The following is a 25,462-nucleotide window of genomic DNA, read 5'->3' as shown; positions in this document are numbered from 1 at the left end:
AAACAAAATTGAATTGCTTAAAAAGTTTCTCAGAATTGGCTTGTGGGAGTTATAAATAGCTCCATCAATTTTATTTTAAAGAAATCATACGATAAAAATAAGTAAATGCAACAAAACCTATTTGTTTTTTTAAATAGGCATGGATTTGCTTATAAGCAAGCAGAAACTTCAAACTTCATGCGCAGTGTTAAAATACAAAATTATGTATGCCAAAATTTAACAGACAGATATGAGTCTTTTCTTTCAGAAATTGACTTTACTGGCTCAGTGAGGACTCAGTGCAAAAGCTTTGCAGTAATGACAAAAAACGTAAAATAAGTTTCAAGTTATCTAAATTTTGAGAGACAAAGCTGATTTGGTCAGGTTATGATCACTTCCATAGCATCAAAACAGTAAGTTTTCAAATTACCTTTAAAAGCAAAAACAATCAGTGAAATATTGGAAGGCCTTACTTTTTTTTTTTCCCTTTTTACAGCCAAACTTCTTGTCCTTTTGAAAAGGCACAGCTGTGCACATTCTATGGCTAACAAACTTTTTTCTTTGAAGTGGAACAGTGAAGTGAAATTTGTTAAGTTTAGGAAGAAAGATTTAAGCGGTAGGAATATTAAGAATGTGTTTGAATATTAATTTCATAATGTCAGTATTCAGAATCAAGTTGCCAATTTGAATTAGTAGTCTACAATCTCTGTATACCTGTTTGCCTCCAATCAGGAAAACCAGGAATAATGCCTTCAGCACGTCTTAATACAGCAGTGAAATCCTATACATATATAAGCTTGGAGAGAAGCAGAAAAAAATAGATTTTGGAAGCTTAAAGTCTGTTGGGACAGGAAGAAGGAAGGAGAAAAACCTGGACTTGAAGCCTTATGTCCTACCATAAATTTCAGCATGAAAGCAAAAGCTGGGAAAAAATACTGGCAGACTGATAACAGTGCTCTGATGTCACCTCTTGAAGTTTTTTGAGTTATCTACTTTGAGAAAGAACATATTTTAAAAATTATGTGTGTTAGGCTGTTTACTGAAGCACCTCGGATTGCTGATTTAGTAATTTTAAGGTAACCAGAAACCTATATTTTGACGAGAACTTCAGGCCACAATTATCAGATGATTTCCATATGGCACAATAAAGTCTGCATCACAGAAGGATCATTACTGGAAGACTTCACAGAAGATTCAATAAACCATGTAACTTTTTAGTGGTTCACAGGGAGAATATGCTATGGTCCACTAAGGACATAGTGAAAACTTTATATTATAATAACAGGAAAAATTTTTACATCTTATTTGCAGTCTCAAATTGTCTAGTGCTTTACCATGAAAAGCCCAGCTGTCATAATTTTTATTTCATGTTTTACTAAACATTTCCCTTTCCACATCTGATCCCTAGTACTCTGGCAATCTAACTTCTTTCTCTCACATTATCTTATGGTTTAAACTGTTCAATTCCTACTATGATTTCTCTATATGACAATAAAAAATACTGTTCCTGTATTTCCTGAGTTTCTGGCTTCCTAAAATGAAATTTAATTTTGTTTTTCTGCACAAAATTCTAAAAGGATACTAATATCCTCATGTCACTTTCTGATGACTTCAGAAATACACCTAAGAAGTATTTGAGGGGCAAGGAAATTAAAGAACTTGAATCAAGAGATAATGTCTGAAATGGGATTAAAGGATTGGAGTCTAAAACATTAATCACAATTCATAGAACTTTGATCAGATTGTAGAAGATGCTAGAACATAGTTTTCAGGTAAATTTGACATTAGTTGATGTAAGTGTATGGCAAACATGAATTATTGTGAGATATTGAAGCACTATCTGTAGTGTCCACCCGTTTTTCTTCCTCTGTGGTAAATGTGAAGAAACAACCCTCTCTTTCATTCTGAGATAAGCTACTTTCTATCTATTAATTATAGAATTGCTGATGTGCTGTAGGATAATTTCTTTTACTTTACTACCTCCTCCTGAAACATCTGATGTGGGACAATTCCAAAATGTCTTCAAAAAGTTATGATAGTTCAAAAACTTCAAATGGAGTGTGACCTAATTCCTCCTCATAACATACCTAGGAGGAATGAAGAAGTCTCAGAGAGGGAGAGGAAATCCCTCATAAGCATACAAAAAAGATATCAAATAAATATCCTCAATGTATTTTTAGGCATTTTGTCTAGATTTAATATATTTGGGTTTATATTATAGAACATGGATCTGTTTTTGAATGTCTGATTATATTACAAGACAAAAGGTGATTCATCAGTTTAATTCAGGGGTTGCCAATGCTTTATAATCATGGAGAGATGCTACGAGTGGGCAGCTACACAGACGGTGCTGAGAAAAGAATACTGATGTTTGCAAGTGGTACTCTGCCAGTGGTAAAAGGAAATAATGTCCTCTGGGAAAGAATGGGAAAACAATTCCCAGAATCAGCTTTGTCCACCATACAAGGCTGGTTTCAAAACAGTTATGCTTTTTACAAAATCTTGTTGTTAAGTCCAAAAAAAAAAAAAAAAACCAACAGGGTTTTGTTGAATGATGTAGGAGACCGCATAGAAAATGAACTTGTTAAATGTGTAGAACCACTTTTAATTAGAAAGGATAGCAAGCATTTGGAAAAAGAATCAGAATTCAAAAAGATCTTTAAAAACTGGAGAGATGGTCAAGATCAGTAAGTAAATTTCACTGGAAACAGATCAAAGTACTTTGAGGAAACAGACTGCACAAATTAATACACTTATTACATTGCAGATAAAACCAATCAGGAAAGGACTTCAAGCACTTTGGAAAACAGGATTAGAATTCAAAGTGAACTTTACAAATTAGAGATACAGTCTAGGATAATAATAATGTCAAGTGCCACACTGGGCTGAAATAATGAACTGCATAAATGTCACAATGGTAATCTTACTGCCAAAGTAAAATTTCTGTAGAAAAGGCTCTAAGGATTATGGCAGATTACAATATCGCCAGAAAGACACTGGAAATAATCCTTGTGTTCTTTTTAGCTGTTAAGACTTCTGCTGGCATACAATTTTGGAATTTTCAGATCCAGAAGGATGTATGGAAACTAAAGAGTGCCCAGAAGAAAGCAGCAAGAATGATCACAGGTTTAGAAAACACGTCCTTAGAGGCCAGGTTGAAGGAATTCTGCTGGTTTCATCTACAAAAGGAAGATTATGAGAAAACATAGCAGTAGTTTTCCACTTAAAACCAAATTTTACAAAGCGGATAGGGATAACCTGTTCTCCATAGGTGCAGTTAGGAAGAATGATATGAAATAAAATGTATTTGCAGCAAAAATATTTCAGATAGTAGTAAAAAAACATATAATCAGAAGGACACAAAAGCACTAAGGAAAACAAACCATACATTCTACAGTGGAATATTTTAAAAGCTTATCAATAAAGAACAAGGGGAAAATACTAGATACAGATTGTCTGACTCAACTTGATACCATTTTTAGACATGAATGACTTCTTGATATTCCTTTCCAACTACTTGTTACGATACTAAGATTTTGCTAGTATTTTTCCAAGGGCAATGTATCCATTATTTTCAATCCTAATACTAAAAATGTGATGCTGCCCCCATGCATCATGGAAGTGACTTCAGTGTTATAGATTCTAAACATATTTTTGTTCGTTACTTTGGTCTTTGTCTTCTGCTCTTGGATATTCTCGGGACACATTTTCAAACTTTTTCTAATCTCATCATAATTAAAATCTTCCCATTTGAAAACTTGGTATCGTGACTTAAGAGAAAATCCTTAGAACTAGCAATGCCACATATCTAATAAGATACTCTGGATAATATAGATCCTGTTGCTTATTATGTAACGTATAACTAAACATTTTTGTTAACTGAGAAATCACAAATGAAGATATTTTAATGCTGGATCTTTTATAATCTACCATATAATGCATGGTACTGATCTCGTTTTGTGATCCCTACAGATTAACTCTACTTGAGTGGACTAACATGCCTTAATGAAGCATGCATTCAAAACCTACTCTATTTCTGACATAATATTTAGACCTAGAAGTAGTATGGATATATATGCAAGACATAACAATAAAAGACTATATATGTGTGCGTGTGTACAGTGTATCTTCTGCAATTACTAGACATGTTTTATATTGAAAGTAGGGAGTTGATCTTGATTTAGAAAAGGGTTGATTTAAAGGTGAATGACCTCACATTCATTTCTCCCAGATTATTTCTAGTTCGTCTTCATCACTGTTGGAAGAACTAAGAAGGGTCATAAATGATTTCACTTCAGCTATCTTTTGATAGAAATCATTGCTTTTTCCTTGATGGTAGAAATATATTCTGCTGGTCTGCTTTACTTTGATTGGAAATTATCAAGTAGAAAGTTGCATTTAGAACATGCAGAATTACAAAATTATGAAATCAGATACTTCTCTGAACAATTCTCATTCTCAGCTCCTAGATTAAAAATCAAGATACGGCATTCTTATTGCAACTCTCACAAACATTTTTACAGGGAAAAAAAGTGGTTCAAACTGTGAGGTATATTAGTCATATCCTGGCTGTAAGATTATTTGCCTTGGGAAGACTGATTTGTGCAATTAATAATCAGCAATGGAAAATGGATCTGTTCTGCCTCTGTAGGAAAGTCTTCTGAAGGACAAGTCTGAAAAAATCTGTGAAAGGTCATGTTAAACCTTATCCACAAGAGAATAAAAAGTAGCAACACATACAGTTATGGAGAGAAGGTATGACCCAAAATTCATAGCTAACAGAGTTCAAGCAATCATTTGACAGAAATAATGCACAGATTTTCCACACACCTATCAGAAGAAAATCAGGGTTTTCAGAATCAATGAAGCTTCTTGAACTATTAAAGACTGACAGTAAGATGACAGTTAACTCCAGTGGTTATAATGTATTATGACTCAGCTAAATGCAATAAATAATCAGATAGAAGTTATGAGGCATCCCTCTGTCCACATATTGTCAAGGTAACAATGTACGCCATTATTTTTGTTCATTGTCTTCAGATTTATAGAAGTCAGGTATAGAAGGGCAAACGTAAACATCTCCTGGTGATTCAGCAGTGAACATAAAGAAAAGCCATATTTTAACAGTATAATACATTATGAAAAAAATATAAATTTTACACTCATTAACCCTGTAAGGTATTCTGTTAAAGTGTCCATGTATGTTAAAAGAAGATTGTGAAATAAAAACTAACAGTTTTCATCTAGTCACTTCCACAAAGACTCTCCAAATCAAACTCAGAGGAGTAATCTGGTCTTTCATTTGTCATCATATCATCATCCCCCTGTAGTCTTCTATTTCTCTGCCAAGTAGCATTCCACAAATGAATAGCTTTCTGGGGATCAAATTTTTTGATATCTGGAGAGTTCATCTGAATTACCATAAGATCCGTCACACTTTCAGACCTTAGTTTAGAGTGCAAATGCATCATGGTGAGTTTCATTTTACTGAAGCCTCTCTCTGTTTCAGCTGAGCTTGCCGGAAGAGTTAGGATCAAATCTACCAATGTCAGGATGTTGGGATACTTCTTTGAATAATCTGAGTTCACTGAATCCCATGTCAAGGTCTGGATGTTCTGAAATCTAAAAAGCATGGTAAGGAGTATAATTATAACTATTCACCAAATGTATTTCCACAATCCTTTTGAGTAAATCAATAAACAGACACAAATGCATTTTTCTTGTTACCTGTTATACAGCTCTAATTTCAACATGCTCCATTCAGTTTCTAGTTCACCTATTTTCACACTAGCAGCTTCAAGTATGACTTCATAATGTTTAGTCAAGACAGACACTTCCTTTTCACCAAATTCTATAACAGAGGCAAAACAAAAATATTTTTATGCTTTTAAAAAATTAGAAGGTGCACTTCAAATAGCCACTATCACAGTTCTGTACCTTGTTTCATTTTGTCAGGCCATAGTTTAAAACTTCCAATAGTAGTTGCTCTCAAAACATCTTGACTTGCATCACAAAAACAATCATGTAGCCTCTTCCCCAAATTACTTAGCACTTTGGTTCGTACTGCTGAAATATTTCCATTTCCAACAAGCTGGTAACCATGAAAGTGCTGAGTGGTCTCCATCAGGCGTTCCTTTGGACCAGCTCTGAAAGATACAGAATACAAAACAATATATAATACTCTTTTATTATATTCTAAGAGATCAGGTTCAGTTATTAGAAATGTCAGACCTTGTTTGATACATGTGGAGTGTTTCTAGTGTTGACTGCATGGTTGCAAATATGTCTGCAATGGAGGAGTTGTGATCCAGAGTAACACGTGACAGAATGTTGAGGACATTGATGACATCCAACAAGAAGTGAGAAAACTTTACTATCTCCATTCTCAGAAGGAGGTGTAAAAGGCCTTTGACTTTCTGCTGGCTTGAGGCTCTTGAATCTCTTTCAATCTGGCAATCAATACAGAAAAAGAAAGCGTCAGGTATGTGGACCAAAATTAGCCATAGCAATTAATTTTTCCTGAAGTTACATCCGAATTTTAAATCATTTACCTTACTTAGATGTAGAACAATTGCAGGATAACCTTTAAGGAGAATTTGTAGAGCTGTTTGTAGACGAGGAAGCCACTGGGAGCCTCCAATGCGAGAAGGAATAGCTGGGCGTAACTTAATGTCTTCATATATGGCTTTGAGGTTATTCTTATTTAGAGGTGAGTTATGATAAAAGTAATATATATTTCTCAAGACATTGCTTAAGATGTTGTATAGCTGAATATTTTTCAGTGCCCCTTTGTAAGCCAGCTTTAGGCGGTGAGCAAAACAATGCACAGACTGTACACAAGGCTGAATTTCCCTCAGAAGTTTAGCTACCCCACTGTTTTGTCCTAGCACGACATCTGTCCCATCGCTTCCAAACCCAACTAATTTTCTTGACCAGTCTTGGCTTGCCAAACTGAGCTGAAGATTTATTTGTAATGTTTCCTCTATTGCATTTTTTATAGTTGAAGCGTCAGTTTTGTGCACAGGTTGAACCCCAACTATCTGGCAATGGACTTTTCCTTCATTTGCAAAGCGTACGTAGACAACTGCAGCTGCTTTGAGTATACTGTCTGTGACTCCACCACTAATAACAGAAAAGAATTTACATTTCTCCAGTTTCTCTTTCAAAGCTCTTCTTTCTACTTCAGCAATAAAATGTATAAACGTTCTTGCTGACTTGTCATTTCTAAATACAGAACCAATATCCACTCCTTTCATATCATCTAATTTGCACATCCAGTCAAGGTCTGTAAAGGGACGACCAGATTTAGCAATAGCATGGCATGTTCTAAAAATATTTTCTACTCTACCTAATGTTATGGAGTTCATGCTCTTCAACATCTGCTCAGCAGAAGCTGTATCTGGTGAAGCAGTACTGGCAGCTTCCATGCAGGTAGCCCAAGCATGAGCTTCACTACTCTGGTGTGTATTTATAAATTCAAGTTTGAAGTCATCAGTGCCAGAACAAAAATTATGAATGTTTTCCCCCAAATCCACATTTTGTTTACGACATGGTGCACAAAACATCATTCCCCTTTCATCATCATATTTTAACCAGGAGTATTTTGTTAGCCATATTTTTGGAAACTGGCGATTCCTCTTTGTTCTCTGATGTTCCAAATCTTTCTTCTCTTTCCCTCTGTCACCAGCTTCCGTCTTGCTAGAAGAATTACTCTTGCTTTTAAATTGCTTCAGTGCTCTTATGGCTATAATTTAAAAAGAAACAACTAAATATAAAATAGTTTTTATTTCATAAATTATCAATTGTATTTTTTTCTTTTTTCGTCCACATTTATTTTGTTAATTTGGGACTAGATTGTGACTTGAAATAAACAGCCATAAAAGAGAACAAGGAAAACTGAGATCTCCTCTTAAATCACTTGGAGGCTATCCAGGACTCTTGTAAGAAATCATCAGGTTTGACTCCAATTTCCTTTTGACTACCAGAAGTTTGTCAGAATATGCAAACAGTAAAGTCCAGTAGCATCAATACCACTTTTGAACCAGAGAAAAACAGAGTTAGGGAGTGGAATTCAGAATGGTCTTTCAGGCAAAATGTCTCCAGGAGATACTACTGAAGTCACAAACCTATTATGAAGCCCATTACGCCTGAAATTAACAGAAAAGTTAACTTGGAGCAAGTCTGTAAATGCATAACAAAATACCTGTCAAAGAATGCATAAGACATTCTACAGCATATGTAGCTGACCTTAGCTTCTTAAAATATAATTATCTGAAGAATTATTTTATTACTGCTTAGAGAAAGAGGAACTGTATAAGCTTCACATTTTGTTCTCAAAATGGAAACATTCATAAAGCATTGAGATTGTTCTCAATATTATTTTTCCAAATTATTCTCAAGATGGTCATTCTTATATTTTGTAGGAGCAAATGCCATAAGCTGACATTTTTGAAAATTCTATCTCTACAGCTCGTGCATCTTCTACTTTTGGTAAGTAATTTAATGATTCTTTTAGTACACTGTTGCCATAAGGTCATGACTTTGAAAAGAAAGCAGTCAAATAATGAAGACAAATTGCATGCAGAACCGAAGCAATAAAACTAGAAACCTGTTCATTGGGAAACAACAGAAGTAAAGCACTGAGGAAATGACCTAAGAACAATCTGACTCCCCCCACCCCGCCCTTATTGTGATGTGTACGTCAAGAGGCAAAATTAATGTTTACATTAAGCTAATCACAGAAAGAAATGCCATTTCTGGTGCTTTAAAAGGTCTTAAGATAAAGAGTCCTTCTACCCCACTCTTTTCTATTTTACAAGAAGGAGCAAATTTTCATATATGCATTATACGATTTGTGAGAAATGTTCGCTCCCATTGTCATAAAAATGACAGTTTCTCTGCTCCATTCTATTCTGAGCATCCTGAAAGGCCACAATATTAAAAAACGTTAGGAACATGCAGTTTAAATACTTTCCATTATGAGCAATTCTTTTCAAGAACTTTAAATCTGAGGTAGCAGCTGTGGTCCACATGGACAGCAAAACCAACTAGACCACAGAAGTTTTTTCTAACATGTGCCCAAGTACCATACCCAGGACCAAAAAGAGAGGAGGAGAAACATTCTTAACATACAGTTAAGATTAAAAACCTTCCCAAACATTAGGCAGCCACAAAAGCGCAAGAAAAGGTGAAAAAGAGATGGGGGCAGGATTAATGGATCTGTAACTGCAGAAGTCAGAGGGTGGAAGGGACAAAATGGTTGTCGCTCACACCTCTATAGTGTCTACTGCTTCTTGAGGTGTATGGGCACCTGTAGAAATTTGCTGTTGTTTAGAAAAATGGGGATCAGAGCAGATTCTGTGAGCCACTCTCAGGGATAAGATTCCCTGCAAGATGGACCCTCAATGTTACCAACATTTTTCAAGTTTTGAATTTTTTAGTTCCAAAACACAAGGGTTTAAACTCTCAGAAAAATATGTTTGGGACATCATGTGCTTATAAATAATCAGTTGTATGTGTCTTTAGAAAGACAGCATATCCTACAGTGTGTGAGAACAGTAAATATATAGCTAAGAGGCATGAATCATCAGATCGGCTCTGTAACGCATCTAAACTATGATTATACTCATTAAAAATCCTCCCTCTGGTATATTCTTACCATGCTTACCTAAGGAAATGAAGGTTATGCAGTTGTGTGGCCTATATATATCTACATCAGTTTGTCTGCCAGTTCTCCCTCACTGCTAATTTTAGAATGGCCAGTTTGAACCAAGTTTGTCAGTAGGGTGGAATTATGAAGGTCCTACAAATTTATTTCAGAAATTTGTTCCAGGGTACAGGAGAAAGATCCTCATAACACTCCCACTGAGGAAAAAGCAGGGGAAGACGACCAGCTTTTATCCACTGTGTGGCCAAGAGGCACAAGCCAGCCTAAACTCAGTGCCAGACCACACATACCATCCAGTACATCCTGGCCACAGCTGTGCAAGCAAATCATGTAGGTAAGCTCACATAAGAGAAAAACAACATTGTGTTTTGTTTTGTTTTTTTTTTTTTAAATGAGGCTAACAGACATGGAAAGGAACAGAAGATGGACTAGTGGGAGGAAAGTGGGAACATGGGAAAAGGTGGGATTTGTTGCAGTGGTACTATGGAAAGAACACAAGGATACAAAAGGAAGCCAGCCTATACTACTTGTACTTATACTGCTTATTACTTCATTTATTCACTAATTATTACTGATTCTGTTATGTTATATGTCCAATCTTCACTAATTAGCAAGAATTGGGATTTTAAATTTAGAATAACACAGAGTAAGGTATGCTTGCTGCTGCACAGATGCAATGAGAAAGAAGAGTTCCTCTGTCATGCTGATTGAAATCTTAATACTTGGATATATATATTCAAATGCACAGAAACATATACAAACATGCTAAGTATGTTTCATAAAAGTAACTGGATACACAGATTTTCAAACACCATAGGCAAACAGTCATAGATTTCTGAAATTAAATAACATACATGATTTAGTAAAAGACATAAGAGGACGTGCAGTAAAACTAAGTCAATAGAATTACCAAATTTTCCATTACCTGTAGGGAGAGGCATTGTATCTATTCTAAATCTCTGATTAAGGGCTTATATCCCAAAAGTTTAGGCATTTTCTATCTATATCATTTGTTTAGTAAAAGATACTTCCTCGGTCTACAAACTTAACCTTTCTTATTTCCAAGTTTTTAAAAAAGCACATTGAAAAGAAATATAGTCTTAGAAAAGATAAGCTAGAGATGATGAACTTATTTCTGTGCTCACATGTGGACTTCACGTTTTAATCACATCAAAGTCAGATCATGAGGATTACTATTGTAAGCTCTTGAATTGTTTCTACAAACGTCCTTGGGAAGAGAAAGCATAATCTATAGACATTATTCAGGGTCAGCATATAATTCTGACAGTTCCACTCAACAAAATATTCTATTAAAATGGTAAAATTTCAGCTGAACTAGATGCACTCTTTAATATGCTGATCTGTTCCAAATCTAGCAACACAGTAAAACTCAATTGACAAGTCTACAATTTGAAAAGAAATAGCAATACAATTTGGTCATAGGCTGTCCTCTATGTTTTACTGATTCACATCTTAGCAGACGATTTTGTAGTTTTATAAATAAGCATTATAAACATTTTTTGGACATGAGGGGATGAGATATAATAGATGGTTAGTTTAATTTTGTTGATAAGAACAGAACACATCCAAAGAGACTGTAGAAGAGAAAAGAAAAAAAAGTGAGTGTTAGTAGCTCCATTTAAGACCTGCCACAGTTATTCTTCCTATAAACAGCAGCACATTCCTGAGGCAATATATTAAAGCACTGTTAACAAATTGATCAAAGTAGTTAGTGAAATTAACAAATACTGCAGAGCGACCTTGAGTTTGGGCAATGGCACTTGGAATAGTAAAAAAATAATAGTTTAAGTATTTCCTTATTAAATGAAAGACTGTATCAGTAGGTAGGAAGGTCCAGCATAGACTGTATTTTTTGTCCATCGGCGCTTAGAATGGTGACTAATACGCTTCCATGGAGAACCAAGTGTGCAGGATAGAATAAAGTTGTCTGTGATGAATCGGCTGTTCTTTAATACTTCAAATTCCTAGGAGATACAAAACTGTTTACAATTTTTATAAGATTTCTTTTGTAAATACCAAAAAAAAATCAGGTATGTTGGCAGTCTCAGTTTTTCCTTTCATTTTGGCAATTTGTTAAACATATCTTGAAAAGACATCCTTTTGACATTTAGCAAATATCCTGTGAGAAAACTGTTTATATGTTTATTTCTTCCAACATAATAATACCTCCTTTGTTACTCTCTGTTTTGCTTGGATTTCTAAGCAAAATTCTTCATGTAATCTCCATAGTGGTATAGAAAATAAGCCTAATATTCCATTTTCAGAACAACTTTAGGAATTTTTCTGTTTCCATAGTACAGAAGATTGGTAGACTTATTTAGACTTGCTCATTTCTGTGGGTTTCCATTATGAATGCTCAGACTGCTCAGGTGAGTAAGAATTAGAAGACTAAGATGTTTGGCAGCAAATCTAAATCTGTTTAGAGGTTCTCCAAGACAGGGATTAGTTTATTACTTTTTTGTATCTCCTTTAGAGCTGCTGTCCAACAGTTTTACTGCCAGTGTGCTGGGTGCTTTAGTGTTTTTCCCCCTTTTGTTCAGTCAGAGACTAACTACTAAGGAGGCATGTATTTTCTGTGGAGCATTCTGCTGAACAAGGGGAGACAGAAGGATGCGAAAAATTTTCCTGATGTTTTAGGAGAGGAAGGATTTAACTCTTCCTGTGGAGTGTCTATAATCAAGGGAAGTGGTTGCCTTAGAAAACCTGGGATGCGATTTATGCAGTCTTAAAGTGTGTAAAAAAATGAGAGGAAATATTTTAAAGATGACTTGCACATCTTGTGCTTCCCATCCTAGTTCAGCTATCCAAAAAGGTAAATATCTTAACTTAATAGTCACCAGACAGTGAAAGAATGCTGTTGCATGTTCTCTGGGACAATGGTAAGGAATTATTGTCTAAAATAATGCCGTGCAAGTCATCTTGGGTCATTTCAGCGAATATATTATCAAAAGAACAATATTGTAGAAAGATAAAGATTTAATTTGTCTTCTTGCTAATTATTACAAACATACAAGGAAAATAGTTGTTCTGTCTTAAACATTTCAAGAATATTGGAGTTTGTATTAGACAATTTTTTTTTTGTTTTAACTATCTTAATAAATAAATGATTCAAAACCAGAAGAAAACCTTTTCAGTGGAATGATCGGTCAAACTGGTATCTGTTTTTCACCTCCATGGCACTATGTAATGATCACAAATGTACAGATTTTTAGTTTCACACGGCATTATACAAGGAATACTATCTGCTAAATTAATCTCTGTAGAAGAGTATGGAAAGCTTACACACACACCCATGCTCCTACACTATAGATACGATGATATGCAGCTCTCTAAAGGAAAACTGTAAACATCTTTCTGCCTAAAATGGGTTCATACTCAAAAGGTAATTGGAATTTCTCCATAAATACACATGAAAAGCATTTCTGAATAAAGAATTAAATTCAACTTCATTGTGCCTTTGTGGCCTTATTACATTGGAAGAGTTGGATACAAAATTGTAAGTACATGTTTACACCTTGTATTTCACCATCTTAGTGGCAATCATACTAAAATTAGAATTATAATAATGAACACTGGTAGTAATGAAACCGTCTGCAAATATGTGTTCATCTACTTTCCATCTCAGTTTAAAACTGCCTTACCTAAGTTATTTTGTAACATTTATACAGCAGTAGGAAGTTTTGCAAGAAAGTCTTTTCAAGCATCCTAAGCCTAAGGCTCCCATAATTAGAGGGTAGGCACACAATAAATGCATGTATGAAGGAAAAAAATACATATCGAGTTAACACTTGCAATGCATCACCCGAAACAACTGGCACACATTGACTTGAAGTATATAATGGTTAATAGTTACAATAGATCATATATAACAGTTTCATGAAAATACTGATTTCTTTAAAAATGTGTTTTAAAATAATACAGCTTCAGTGTTCACTGAGCTAATGAATTCATAAACAAGTTAAAGACTTGCATCTTTAAGCAAAGTAAGCGTGATCCGCACCACTCTTAAAAACACATTACTGAGACACCTGTTAGAGGAATATTAAGTACACGGTCTTGAGGATATAAAGCCCATAGAAAAGACATTAAAAGCTTTCAAGTGGTCTGGTATTTCATATTTTCAATATTCTGCACTATGACTTTACTTTTACATGTAGCAGGATCTTTAATTGTAGTATGATCTTTAACAATATAGGTTACTAATGTTTACTAGCTCCCAGCAGTAACTTTAAGTAGCTAACTAACAGTCCTTCAGGAGTGAAAAGGAAAAATTTTTCTTACCTTTAGGTGCCACTTGTAGAAACTGCTTATGAAGTGTAGTAAGTTGTGAAATAGTTAGAGTACCGCTTCTAGAGGTCTCTATGTGTGGAACGTGAGGTGAAGGAACAGGGTCAGGAATCACTTTTACATCACTGCTGATGAAGAAATCTGTTTCTTCTAAAGTAATTTCATATTGGATTTTGCTAGAACTCTCAATATGATGTCGTGCAACCTCAACTAGCTTTTCAACACTGTGAAAGTGTAAATGCAGAAAACAATGAGTACTTTTAATACACAATGTTAATAACTTAGGTTCAAATTTGAATGTGTTTATACTTTGAGAGCTTTCCTGAGGTAAGAATTACAAGTCCTTTATGTGAATTCTGCACTCAGCAAAATCGTTATGACGTGTACTCCTCCTCTGGCAGCAAGAAATCTTTTGACTGTGGTATATATAAAGACAGATCTAAGCCACAGAAGAGACCTGATGGAAAAATATGAAAGGATAAGACTTTCTTTATTCCATAAATTTTATAAGGGTGGAGCATACATGTTCCATCTGTAACCATCCTTTAGCCTTTTTCAATGCCTTGTCTTCTGCTCTGCCCCTAAATCCTAGATGTACAAAGCACTTTAGTCTAGAGTAGCATTGTGGAGGGGCATATGAACTCCTGTTTCAAGTGTAATAAGCACAATTTATACAAGGAAAGACGTCAGCTGTCAATAACGTTCAGTAGACATAGGTTTGACCTGGGGCGTCAGGTTAAAGGACATGATGTTCTGTAAATATTGTGTCTTTGGTAGCGCTTGTTGTCAGGAGAGCAAATAAAACTGGCTGGAAGGCAGAGGCTCAGCCTCTTTGAGCTATCGCCTGTTAGAGCCTTCACATCCTACATTCATGTCTCTTGTCTTGGGCTTGCCCTGACATGGATCAGCTAGCACTGCCCCAGGTATGCTTCAAAAGTTAGTACGGGCCAGAAACATTTTTCAAAAGGCAAAGTGACCCCTTTCTTTTGGAGAGTAAAATCCTTTAATGATATGGACATAGGCCATTCTAGGCCAGAGGGCCTAAGTATCATAGACTCGTCCCAAGCACATTTTATTTACTAGGACAGAAAAATTGCAAGGAAGAACTTTTTTTTTTTAATGGACCTTGAAATAATTTTGAGAAATGTTATACACGGTGGTAATAACAGTAGGCGAATTTTCCAGTATGTGTAAAGCACAGGAAAGAAAACAACCTCACAATCCAAAGTGACAGAAGCCACTGAAATGATATAGAGGCTTCTACTAAATGCAATAATGGTTGTGTGCTGATGCTCATAAATCTGCTAAATCTGTAGTCTACAAAAAAGCAGAACTGATAATTACCTCTACTGCTGCCAGTAGAACCTTCTAATCATCCAAGAAATGAATTATTACCATTCAGGTATTTAAGATAAAATTAAATTCCAGTTAATTAAATGAAATTATTATTTTCCACATTTTTTTTTTCAAATTATTTGCTTCTATATAAGTAACTATCTTTACTAGCATAGTCTAGTTTGAAAAAAAGGTTCCTGTTTAAAATTGGATTTATATTACCTGGACATTTCTGCCAAGAATCTGGATCCAAGCCACTTTTCCATATCTTTATAAGCCTCTTCTGTTTTCATTGTTAGCTCTTCAACAAATGCTAAAGCTTTTTCTTTTATAAGTTCTAGTCGAGATTTTGCAGCTACCTCTGTTTAAACAGTAATGTCATAGTAATTAATATTTATAAAATTTGAGGAAAAGTCACAGTCTTAAGCACCTTAAGTTTAACATGTTAGCCTGTTTTTTGGCAGTAATTTTTTTTTTTAATTTCTTATATTCTTGAACAAATTATTATTCAGAATCACCCCTATTGCGCCATGTATTTTACAAAAGTGTGTCTTCTATAAGCATCAGAATTCACAATGTAACAAATATCTTAATAAAACTAATATAGAGGTGCTGGGGATGTTTAAGTAGGTAGTGATATTGAACTAAGTTAGCACAATACAGCAACAGACCTAGAAGCTTAATGATGCAAGTGTGAGTACCGTGTTATGGACAAATTTTAAAGAAAACACATCTAAATGATTATATATGTCAATCACAATAAAAGTTTGCTTTTCTGTTTCTAACCTCCAGCCCTTTAAAATTAACCTCACTGGTTTTGCTCCAAGCTTCCTACATGACTATTTTATACCCTAAAACTCAGGTTGCATGAGAAAAGAGTTTTGGTTAGTGAGCACGAAGAAAATAATTCACCTCTACCAAAATTATGCACAGAGTATTTACATGAAACTTTTAAAAACATTGAGAATTTAATGATTTGTAGATTTCAGAATGGAAGAACTGAGAAAAAAAAATAATCAGTCTCTCATTGAGAGGCTAATACTTAAAAAAAAGGAGCTAAAAGGACAAGAAATGGGAACAAGTCAGCAATGTCCAAAGTGAAAAGGATGCCAACTGGATGAAAAGACAGCTAAGGTAACATATTGAGAGACCATGGAACAGGCACTGAAAGACATTCAAAGCCTTACAAAAGAAGAGTAAGAAAGAGGACCAGTAGCTAGAGATTATTTTCAATCCTGAAGGCAAATTCAGTATTCAGCTTGATTTTTCTTCATATTTAACCTTCTGTACTGCAGAATCTTCTAAACAATTAATATTATATAGTAATTGTACAGTGACTTCAAAGTTGAAGACTGTAAAATTATTTACATTATAATCCTTATTCTACATGCTACTAAGTTGTCAAAATACTTAGGTTCGGGGCTGAAACTTTCTTTAGGCAACCAATATAGAAAGATGGACCCTGAAAAATATAAGGCATGTCCTTTTGATGTTATTTTTCAGTCACAGTAGAATGCAACTCTGCACACTTTCTGTTTTGAGCAAGAAAGATTTGACATTCAAAATTTTAAACATAGAACGGATTTGGGTCTCACAGAGGGTTATTTTACTTGATGGCAAAGGCATAAGAATAAACATTCCAAGCAACTGAAAGTACCTTAGAGGATGCTTTGTGCCTGTCTAGTCACCTGTCTTTAATATAGTTTAAGGCTGCCTTATTTGTGACTTCTCTGCTTTTTCTTTGAGTAGCTGCTATCAGTATGCTACAAAGATAAGTGTATGACAATTTTTGTCTCCCTGCATTTTCACATGCAGGTACTGCACAGTCCACTGATAAAGCTACTTTCTTAGCAGTAGCAGAGTAAAAGGCAAGGCACATTGATGCAACAGAGAAACGGAATATGAAATCAACATTAAAAAATTAGCAACTGTCCACAACTAGTGACTTTGCTAGTCCCTATGTATCTGTATAACCTTTTGGTTTTGCACAAGCATGCAGTTACCATAGCTGCAAGTGAAACTATGTTCCTCAAATGTACCAGCTATGTGCCTCTGAAATTCTGAAATATAGCTTAATATGTTTATTCTTCCTCTAGATTGTTATCTTGGCTTTTTTGTTAAATATAAGATGAAAATGAAGCAACCTCAAGAAAACAAAACATGTCAATGAATCACTAAAATTCGTCTTCATACTACAAAGATCTTCAAAGATACTACCATTCACCTCCTCATTATCCCAAAATCTTAGAATATTTATTCCTAAAATGTTTTTGGATTAAACTATGTTGAAAGTAGTAGATGTACAAGCATTTGGTCTGGTGTGGACCTAAACAAGCCTTGTGAATTTGTGTTTTGTTCATTAACTGCTGTTTGCCCTCTACTTTTCATAATAAATAGTACGCAAAAGTTAGCCTGCCAAGGAGGTAACATACATGATGATGGGCTTGCCAACTGTTGCCAAACAGAATCTCTAACAGCTGGATTCTATCTTCCCTTTAATGAGAAAGAGGTCTTTTTATGCTAGTCTAAGCCCATCTTCAAAAAAAATTTCAACCCGTTCTCAGTTTGGGACATCTGTTTTTCAGACATCTACTTCTGGCTGAAATTGACCAGTTGTCTTGGAAGTTATTGGGTAAGACAGACAAAGAAACAGAATGACTGAACAATGCATAGTTTTTGGAAGGGTCTGTCTGGAAAGGAGTTTGGAAGAATAAACAAAATCTCTGTCTTGCTGCGTGAATTCCATGCAGCTTGAGGAGGAGGGAATCAGAGAGAAAAGCATCAATGAAATATATAATTGCCAACAAATTCTTTCCCAGATCAAAACATTTCAAATACTGAATTCAATTCAATTGAATACTGAACAGTGGCTAACCACCTATGTGAAACTTATTCTCTCATGATAAATACTTGCTTAGTCTTGGAAAATGAAATCAAACAAAATGAAACAGAAGAGAATAAAAAGAAGAATGAAAAACACATTTCTATTTTAAATATATTTACCACAAAATCAGTGATGACTACCACCCTATAAAAATTCCTGATTTCTCCAGACACTCCTTTCTCTCCCCTTCTTTTCCTTACTTATCCATCCATTTTCCCTAGAGTTTCTGGCAAGTTTTGACTATTACACTACCTAAATTAGGAATAACAATCACCCCCCAATATAAATAACCAAATAGTAACATACCCTCATGTTTCAAGGCACTGAAATATTCTTGCTTTATTTTAAGTGTCAGTTCTTGTTTCTTTAATTCTTCTGGGTTTATAGGAACTGGACTGACTTCAACCACAGATGCAGTAGAAGGTGGTCCTGCAGAAAAATAGACCTCTCACAGTCTTTGGACTTTGCTGGTAAGTTTGTGTATCCATACACAGGCACCCACGAGACAGCACATTTTTTAAATGAAAAATGGCACTTTCCACCTTACTTGATGTTACCATTTATGAGAATACAAAGGTGGTTATTCAGGTGTCTTGTGTCAACATAACATATTTAGATTTCTTCAAGTGTGATTTACATCTGCAAGACATGCTAAGATTAACACCGCATAAAATTACTCAGCATGTACAACTGTATTAAAATCGGTTAAATAACACCATAAAATGTATTTCTGAATGGAAAATCATGACTGAGTATGTGTGCCTCTGTTGTGATCCTAGATGGTCAAAATGTCCTCTTTGACCCTAAAATCTACCAATTTATCACAACCAGCACATAAATAAACCTCTTTTGAATGATAGCTGTTCCTTCTGGAGCAAATTCAAGTTTAGCAAAGTGTAGTAAAAATGCTATGTTAGTAAATATCATTGGTTACCATCAAAGCAGTGAAAAGAACAATAATGCTATTTTAAAAAAAATCATAATATGTCGGAAGAAAAAAAAAAGAGGTATGTTATTTCATGCCTTTTTAAACCATTCTGTTAGCTGCTTTTGCAGCTTGTTTTAACTTACATGTCTATGAACAGATATTGTAAAGATTTTTTATCATGTTTTTAAAGATTGCATGAAATTCTGCAGTCACACCACTTTGACTATTACACAAAAATATTAAAATATTTGTAACTGCTTTGTCCTAGAAGAAGAGCAGATGGAGCTGTTACAGATAAACATAACGACATCTGCATCATACATAAGGTCAACATAAAGCAAATAATCAAATCTAGTAGTGATAAAATTACATGTGATAAGTTTTATCACTCAGTTACTAGCCTATAGCTCTATCCTAGGGAATTCTTCAGTTACAGATACGTCAGTTGATATTTCATCTTCTACCATGAGGAATGCACAGCTGAGTCCTGGTTGCAGTTCTGTCACTTTATAGTTTTGTGATTTCAGGTAAGTCATCTAGTACAAGGTCTGAACAAAAATTTAGTTCCAAGAAGCAATCCACAAACCCCAACCTAGCCACTTAGCATACAATAGGTGATAGCTGCTGATTTTTTATCGCAAAGCTTTTCTAGAAATCTGAAAATCTGCTACTCTCTTGGCTGGATTGAGATGCTAAGCACACACCTAAGGCTCCCTGGGGCCCACAAATTAGGTATTCATGTGGCTAAGTATTTGCAGGGCTATACTTATGCACTGTACTATGAGCAGAATCAACCAGAGAGCGAGCACTGAGTACAGTGCAAATAAAATGTCTGTCAAAGAAAAAAAGTCGACCACTTTATGCGTAATAACTCTGCAGTTACAGCTTTCTCACTTGGAAATGAAGTACCTGAATTTCAGGCTACCCTCACGCCTGCAGGGCTTGAGCCCCTCTCGCTCTATGTAGAATGTCTTTGCGAAAGATACAAGGTTTAAGCTACTAGCCTTGCTTCCTACTGGAGCTATGACATTTTGCAGAAAGAAGTGGAAGTTACTTAAACTGCTACCTGCTCAAGGAATTATTTATGAAAAATTGTATGAAGAACATCGCATGCCAGGATTACTTCCAGCAGACTGCCTGAATTGCTAGGCTAAAGAGATAGGGGTTTTTTAAGTCTGTTTCTCTTTTGCAAATAAATTTTGTATTCTCACCTGGTTGGACAGATTCTCGCCAGGCCTATGAGCAAGATCGACCTCAATGGGAGCCTTCTTTTTTTTTAGTACTACAAATGCCATTAGATTTTATGTTCTTTATTTACACCATATTACAGTTATATACAAAAATGATGGACCTTGATAGATCTGTGCTACTATATGGCTGATAAATTCATTCCAAAACATCTTGGGGTATTGGATAATTTATCCATTCTATTCCAGTACTTTTATTTTAATATTTGAAATATTTTGACTTATGGCTGGAAAGTAGGCAGAATTTAATGGAATTTTATTTGATTTGATAAACTAGTTCTAACTATTCAATTCCAAAACAGCACATGGAAAAAGATTAATATTTACTTTCTAGGTTCTATTTAGAATATTTATTCCTACATAATAATAACAACAGCTGTGCTGGTTTGGGGTGCAATAGAGTTAGTTTTCTTCATAGCAGCTAGCATAGGGCCTATGCTTTGGATTTGTGTGGAAAACAGTGTTGATAACACAGGGATGTTTTTGTTATTGCTGAGCAGTGCTTACACAGAGTCAAGGCCTTTTCTGCTCCTCACTCCACCCCACCAGCGAGCAGGCTGGGGGAGCACAAGAAGTTGGGAAGGGACACAGCCAGGACAGCTGACCCCCAACTGACCAAAGGGCTGTTCCAGACCATATGACCATTTTACCCTTGTGATTCTCTCCCCCATTCCACTGCGGGGGAGTGAGCGAGTGGCTGTGTGATGCTTAGTTGCCGGCTGAGGTTAAACCATGACAGTCCTTTTTGGTGCCTAATGTGGGGTCAAACCACGGCAACGACCCATATGATTAAATAAATGCAATTGCCATTCAAAAGCCTCTGCACTCCTTTATCACTAACAGCTTTGCACATTGATATGTCACATTTGACATTTCAAAAGAGAAATTAAATCCAAATTAAATGTCTTGGTTTACTCTTTTCTGTATTACTGACATATTTACAGTTCAGTAATTTCAAGTACTGTTAAAATGAAGTCTGCAATTCAAATACCTTTCTTTTTAGTAGCTGATTTGGGAGAAAGCTTTTTGGCATCTTTGGCATCTTTCCCAGTAGCTTTGTCTGACAGGGTCTGTGAAGATTGCAGATCTTCTTTCAGTTCTAGCTGCTGACGTTCTTTTTCTTCCTCCATTTCTTTAGACTGTATTTCAGCTGTTACCTTGACACCATAGTCACACATAGTAAAGTACATAGTATCAACACTGTGGAACTACTGTTTTAAATAGCCTATACTTGCTGAAAGTACTTGCTGAGAAATACACACATAAACAAAACAAAGGAGATATTTTAACTAATTAAATTGAATACATTTTGATTATTTATCAAAAATAAAATTCTACAGCACAAATGCAAGACAGAGAGATAGTGGTTTTAATTCTTTAATTCTAACCCATTATCTGTACTTTAGGAAAAAGTCAGAGATGTAAGAATCAACAGTATGCAAAGCAAGACTAAAGTTACACTGTAAGGGTGCAGAAATTAGTTTCTTTTTAAATGATCAAAGAGAAAATAAAAAGCGAACCTAGAAACCAAACATTTGAAAAGCCCACCTAATTTATTTTTAGCTATGTATAAAAAAAGAATGTAACCATAGCTTTTGAAGTTGTGAAAGGTTTGAGCAACCATTGCATCACAGGATAAATCTTATCCCTCTTCTCACACTTTTATTGAGGGATAAGGGGAGAGTTTATCATAGAAGAAGTAGATATATAGAGTCAACATTCAAAGTATTTCTTTCGGTAATGGAATGAAAGGGTCAGTTATAAATACAGAGGTGCTGATAATACACAGCTTCCAACATTTTCCTCATAGAAACACAAACATATTCAATGGCAATATCAGTGGTAGAGCAAGAGGCATGAAATTGAGACACACAGTGCGAAGGCTGTGTGTTTAGGCTGCCTACTGAATGGAAGGCTTTGACTGGCCGATCCAGAAATGTTTAAGTAAATAAAACATTCCTTACCATATTTGATACTGCTATTACTGCTGCTTGCCATGTATCAGTAATAAGATTTTCATCTTTCCCAAAAGTGGCCACTCCATTTTCAGAATTCTCATCCTTAGCACTCTTCTGTAGAGTTGTCTTGATTTTTGACTTGGTAATATTTATTTCTGGTGAAGGCAGTTTCCAAGAAACTAGAGGAATCCTTAAAAATAAAATATACAGCATAATTCACACCCTTCATTATAAAACGTGTTAATTTATAAATACACTGGAGAATATGCTAAGAGAATGAGAACATTATTTTCAAAATTTGCCATGGCAACAGAAAAGGGATGAACTTTTCTTATGACCAAAAGTGGTGAAATGTGTGGATTACAAGGAAACTATCTACTTTAACTACAGAAGCTAAAGAATAATAATAGATGGACAACACTACGTCAAATGACTGCATGATCTGCTGAAATATTCCACGTGGGCTAGAAGCACAGCCTTATTACTCAGATAGTTTCTAGATGAACTGTAAGTATTTAAAAAAAGCAGGTGTCATTATTGACAGAATTTTTGATATAATGAAATTTGATTATATTCCTTACCTTTTAATATGACATTCAGTTCTGTGCATCTTTGTAGGCTGCTTTGATTTATATTTGTCATTACATAACCCATTTAATTATGTTTGTTGGTACAAATATTAAATCTATTAATGTTCCATATAATATTTAACTTAGTTATTGAGGATTGTGCTGGAAACTGTCAGCAACACAGAGGGAAGTAGGAAACATTTCTATAGCAGATTTCTTTCTAAGGTAGCTTTTAAAATGTTTTATAATTCAGAGATGCATTAGTGAAAATTATACAGATAAATCAGTAAAAAAACAGGGATAAATTAAACCTATAAGATGATTCATCATTTGACTATAATCCCTAGTTAAAAATTCTTATTTCTCCATCCTTTGGAAAAGGACACACATATATTTCCACATACACCCACAAAGCTGTCAGTGCATTGTATTTGTTGATATTTCTGTAATTCAATAATGTGTTTCTACCTTGTTGATTTGTTTTGATCTTCTTTCTGCTCTACATCAATAATATCTAACAATGGGATTCTAGTAAAATCTTGACAGTCATCTGTTGGGATTTTTCCTTCCATTGCCCTATAATAGTCATGAAGAAGTCTCTTTGTGTCTTGGAAACGATCCACTTCAACCTCAAGAAGAAAGGACAGAAAGATTGCAATTCAAAACAGGACAGAACAAATTTCTGTTACATTTTTAAATAAGTGATAGCAGAAGCAATTCTAAACCCTAAGAGTTTGAGGGAGAGCAACAACCAACCATATTTGTTTGAAAATTTATAGTGTTTTCAATGCATACTTCTACTTGCATCTATAATGTCTTCACGCTGGTATTTCTAAGGATTAATAAAAATCTTAGTTGTTAGAATAGGAAAAATTATTTACAATAAATAATGTTCAATGCATTAAATTTAATTACAATATATTTTGGTGTATATGTATTTCTATAGTAGCAAGTATACTAGTACCAGCAAATTATAGGGATCTTTTTGTTCAAAAGAAATAAAATCCTTAACAGCATAAAACAAAAAGGGTTAAGTGATGTAGAAAATTTTAAAAGCCATACAGTTTTTCTGGACCGAAAAGATCAACAGACTTTACACACCTAAGTGTCTTGAAGATGTTTTTGTGTGAATCATCTCGGAAGAAATCAAGTAAGGTTCAAAAAACATTTAACACCTGTCATGTTTTGATTTATTGATACAGTATGGTGTTAGTTTCTAACTGACAAAACAGTACTAAATATTCATGGGAAAATGCACAAAACCACATTCACAAAACAAAGGATAAAACCTTTGTGGTGTAAACCAGCACTTATCCATAACTTAAGGAGAAAATACCTTCTGGTATAACAACGTGTACACAGAAGGTGGAAAGAAATCTGATAAACGGCATTTATATAAATCTATGTGTTTATACAGTAACAGAGCCACCTGGGGAATATATGTAACTTCCCACAGAAAAACCCACAGACGGAGAGCTCAAGACCAAAGAAGCCTATTTTTGGCTGCTTCTCAAATAAAGACATAACATAAAGATATAGTTATTATATTTTTAGTTCTGTAGTTTTAGCATTAATAATTCGTTTATTTTGGGAAGTACATACTAAGTAAAGAAAGTAAAAATGGTTTCCTTTGCATTTTTCTTTAGAAAAATAAAAGGTAATAGATGGTTAATACATGTATTTGTGATTTTAAATGGCTATTCTGCATATCCACACAAGACAGATCAAATTAGATTGATAGCGCATCTCCTCTGGACTGCATCATACGTGTCCATGAAATTCTGCTAGAAAATAATCAGGACTGCACAGCTAAACATGAATATAAAAGGAGAAAAATAAAAGATTTAAGCTCAGCGATATTAATTTAATTCGGCTCCCTCATGCATATAATTCAAGATACGTTTTTTAAATACTCAGTCCTATAAATATCCTAATTACAGGATGAATGTAGTTCAGTTAGTCAGCAGTTATTTGATATTCTGACCTCTCTCTTTAGTCGGTGGCCTTAAGTCTTTGTTTAGGGCATTATTTAGGCTCTTTGAAAACAGAGTTAGCAGTTTCCTTACTATAGCACCTGACTACTTCACAAACTTTACTTAAATTACCACAACACTCATATGAGACGAGGGGGTGGTTCCCTTGTTTACTAAACATGTAAAAATAACACAGAGAATTAAAGGGAAGAAGCCCACCCTAAGCTGCTTAGGCCTGATTTTTCAGCCAAATTAGCATCATATGGCATGTGCTTAAAGCATTGTTTTCATTGTCTTCTTTAAAGTTGCCAAAATTTTCACAAAATCGTCACTCAGTTTACAGAAAAGCCTGTCTAGTCTAGTCTAGTCTATTCCAGTCCAGTCCTAGACCAAATTTATGTACCTGGAACAGCAGTCACAGGGAAATCTTACTTTACTTCAGGAACTGAAGTAATTAATGGTCAGGCTGAATGACAGGAAAGGCTTAATGTGGCGGAGGGGAGAGCCAACTAATTGAAGATGGTCTCTTGAAAGCTTTAAAGTTAGAAATGTAAAAGCTGGGTCATATTTGAATGGATTTTCTCAAAAGCAACAAATGACATCACATTCTCAAA

General features: G+C 34.8%; 1 protein-coding gene across 1 annotated transcript in view; it reads right to left on the bottom strand.

The window, feature by feature from the left end:
• Positions 1-25,462, bottom strand: part of SPEF2 (sperm flagellar 2) — a gene marked incomplete at both ends in the record, with an annotated part of 85,554 nt that overhangs the window by 16,590 nt on the left and 43,502 nt on the right. The window contains 11 exons of the mRNA XM_082335385.1: positions 5,231-5,601; positions 5,707-5,830; positions 5,917-6,125; positions 6,211-6,428; positions 6,531-7,723; positions 13,949-14,178; positions 15,512-15,650; positions 18,480-18,602; positions 21,340-21,505; positions 22,313-22,496; positions 23,344-23,504. Of these exons, the coding sequence (XP_082191511.1) occupies positions 5,231-5,601; positions 5,707-5,830; positions 5,917-6,125; positions 6,211-6,428; positions 6,531-7,723; positions 13,949-14,178; positions 15,512-15,650; positions 18,480-18,602; positions 21,340-21,505; positions 22,313-22,496; positions 23,344-23,504 (3,118 nt within the window). The remainder of the gene's footprint in view (positions 1-5,230; positions 5,602-5,706; positions 5,831-5,916; positions 6,126-6,210; positions 6,429-6,530; positions 7,724-13,948; positions 14,179-15,511; positions 15,651-18,479; positions 18,603-21,339; positions 21,506-22,312; positions 22,497-23,343; positions 23,505-25,462) is intronic.

The sequence above is a fragment of the Platalea leucorodia genome, assembly GCF_965183815.1.
Source record: "Platalea leucorodia genome assembly, chromosome: Z".
Lineage (NCBI taxonomy): Eukaryota > Metazoa > Chordata > Aves > Pelecaniformes > Threskiornithidae > Platalea > Platalea leucorodia.
Note: the sequence above shows the minus strand (reverse complement) of the source record. Positions and strands in the feature narration are given on the sequence as shown.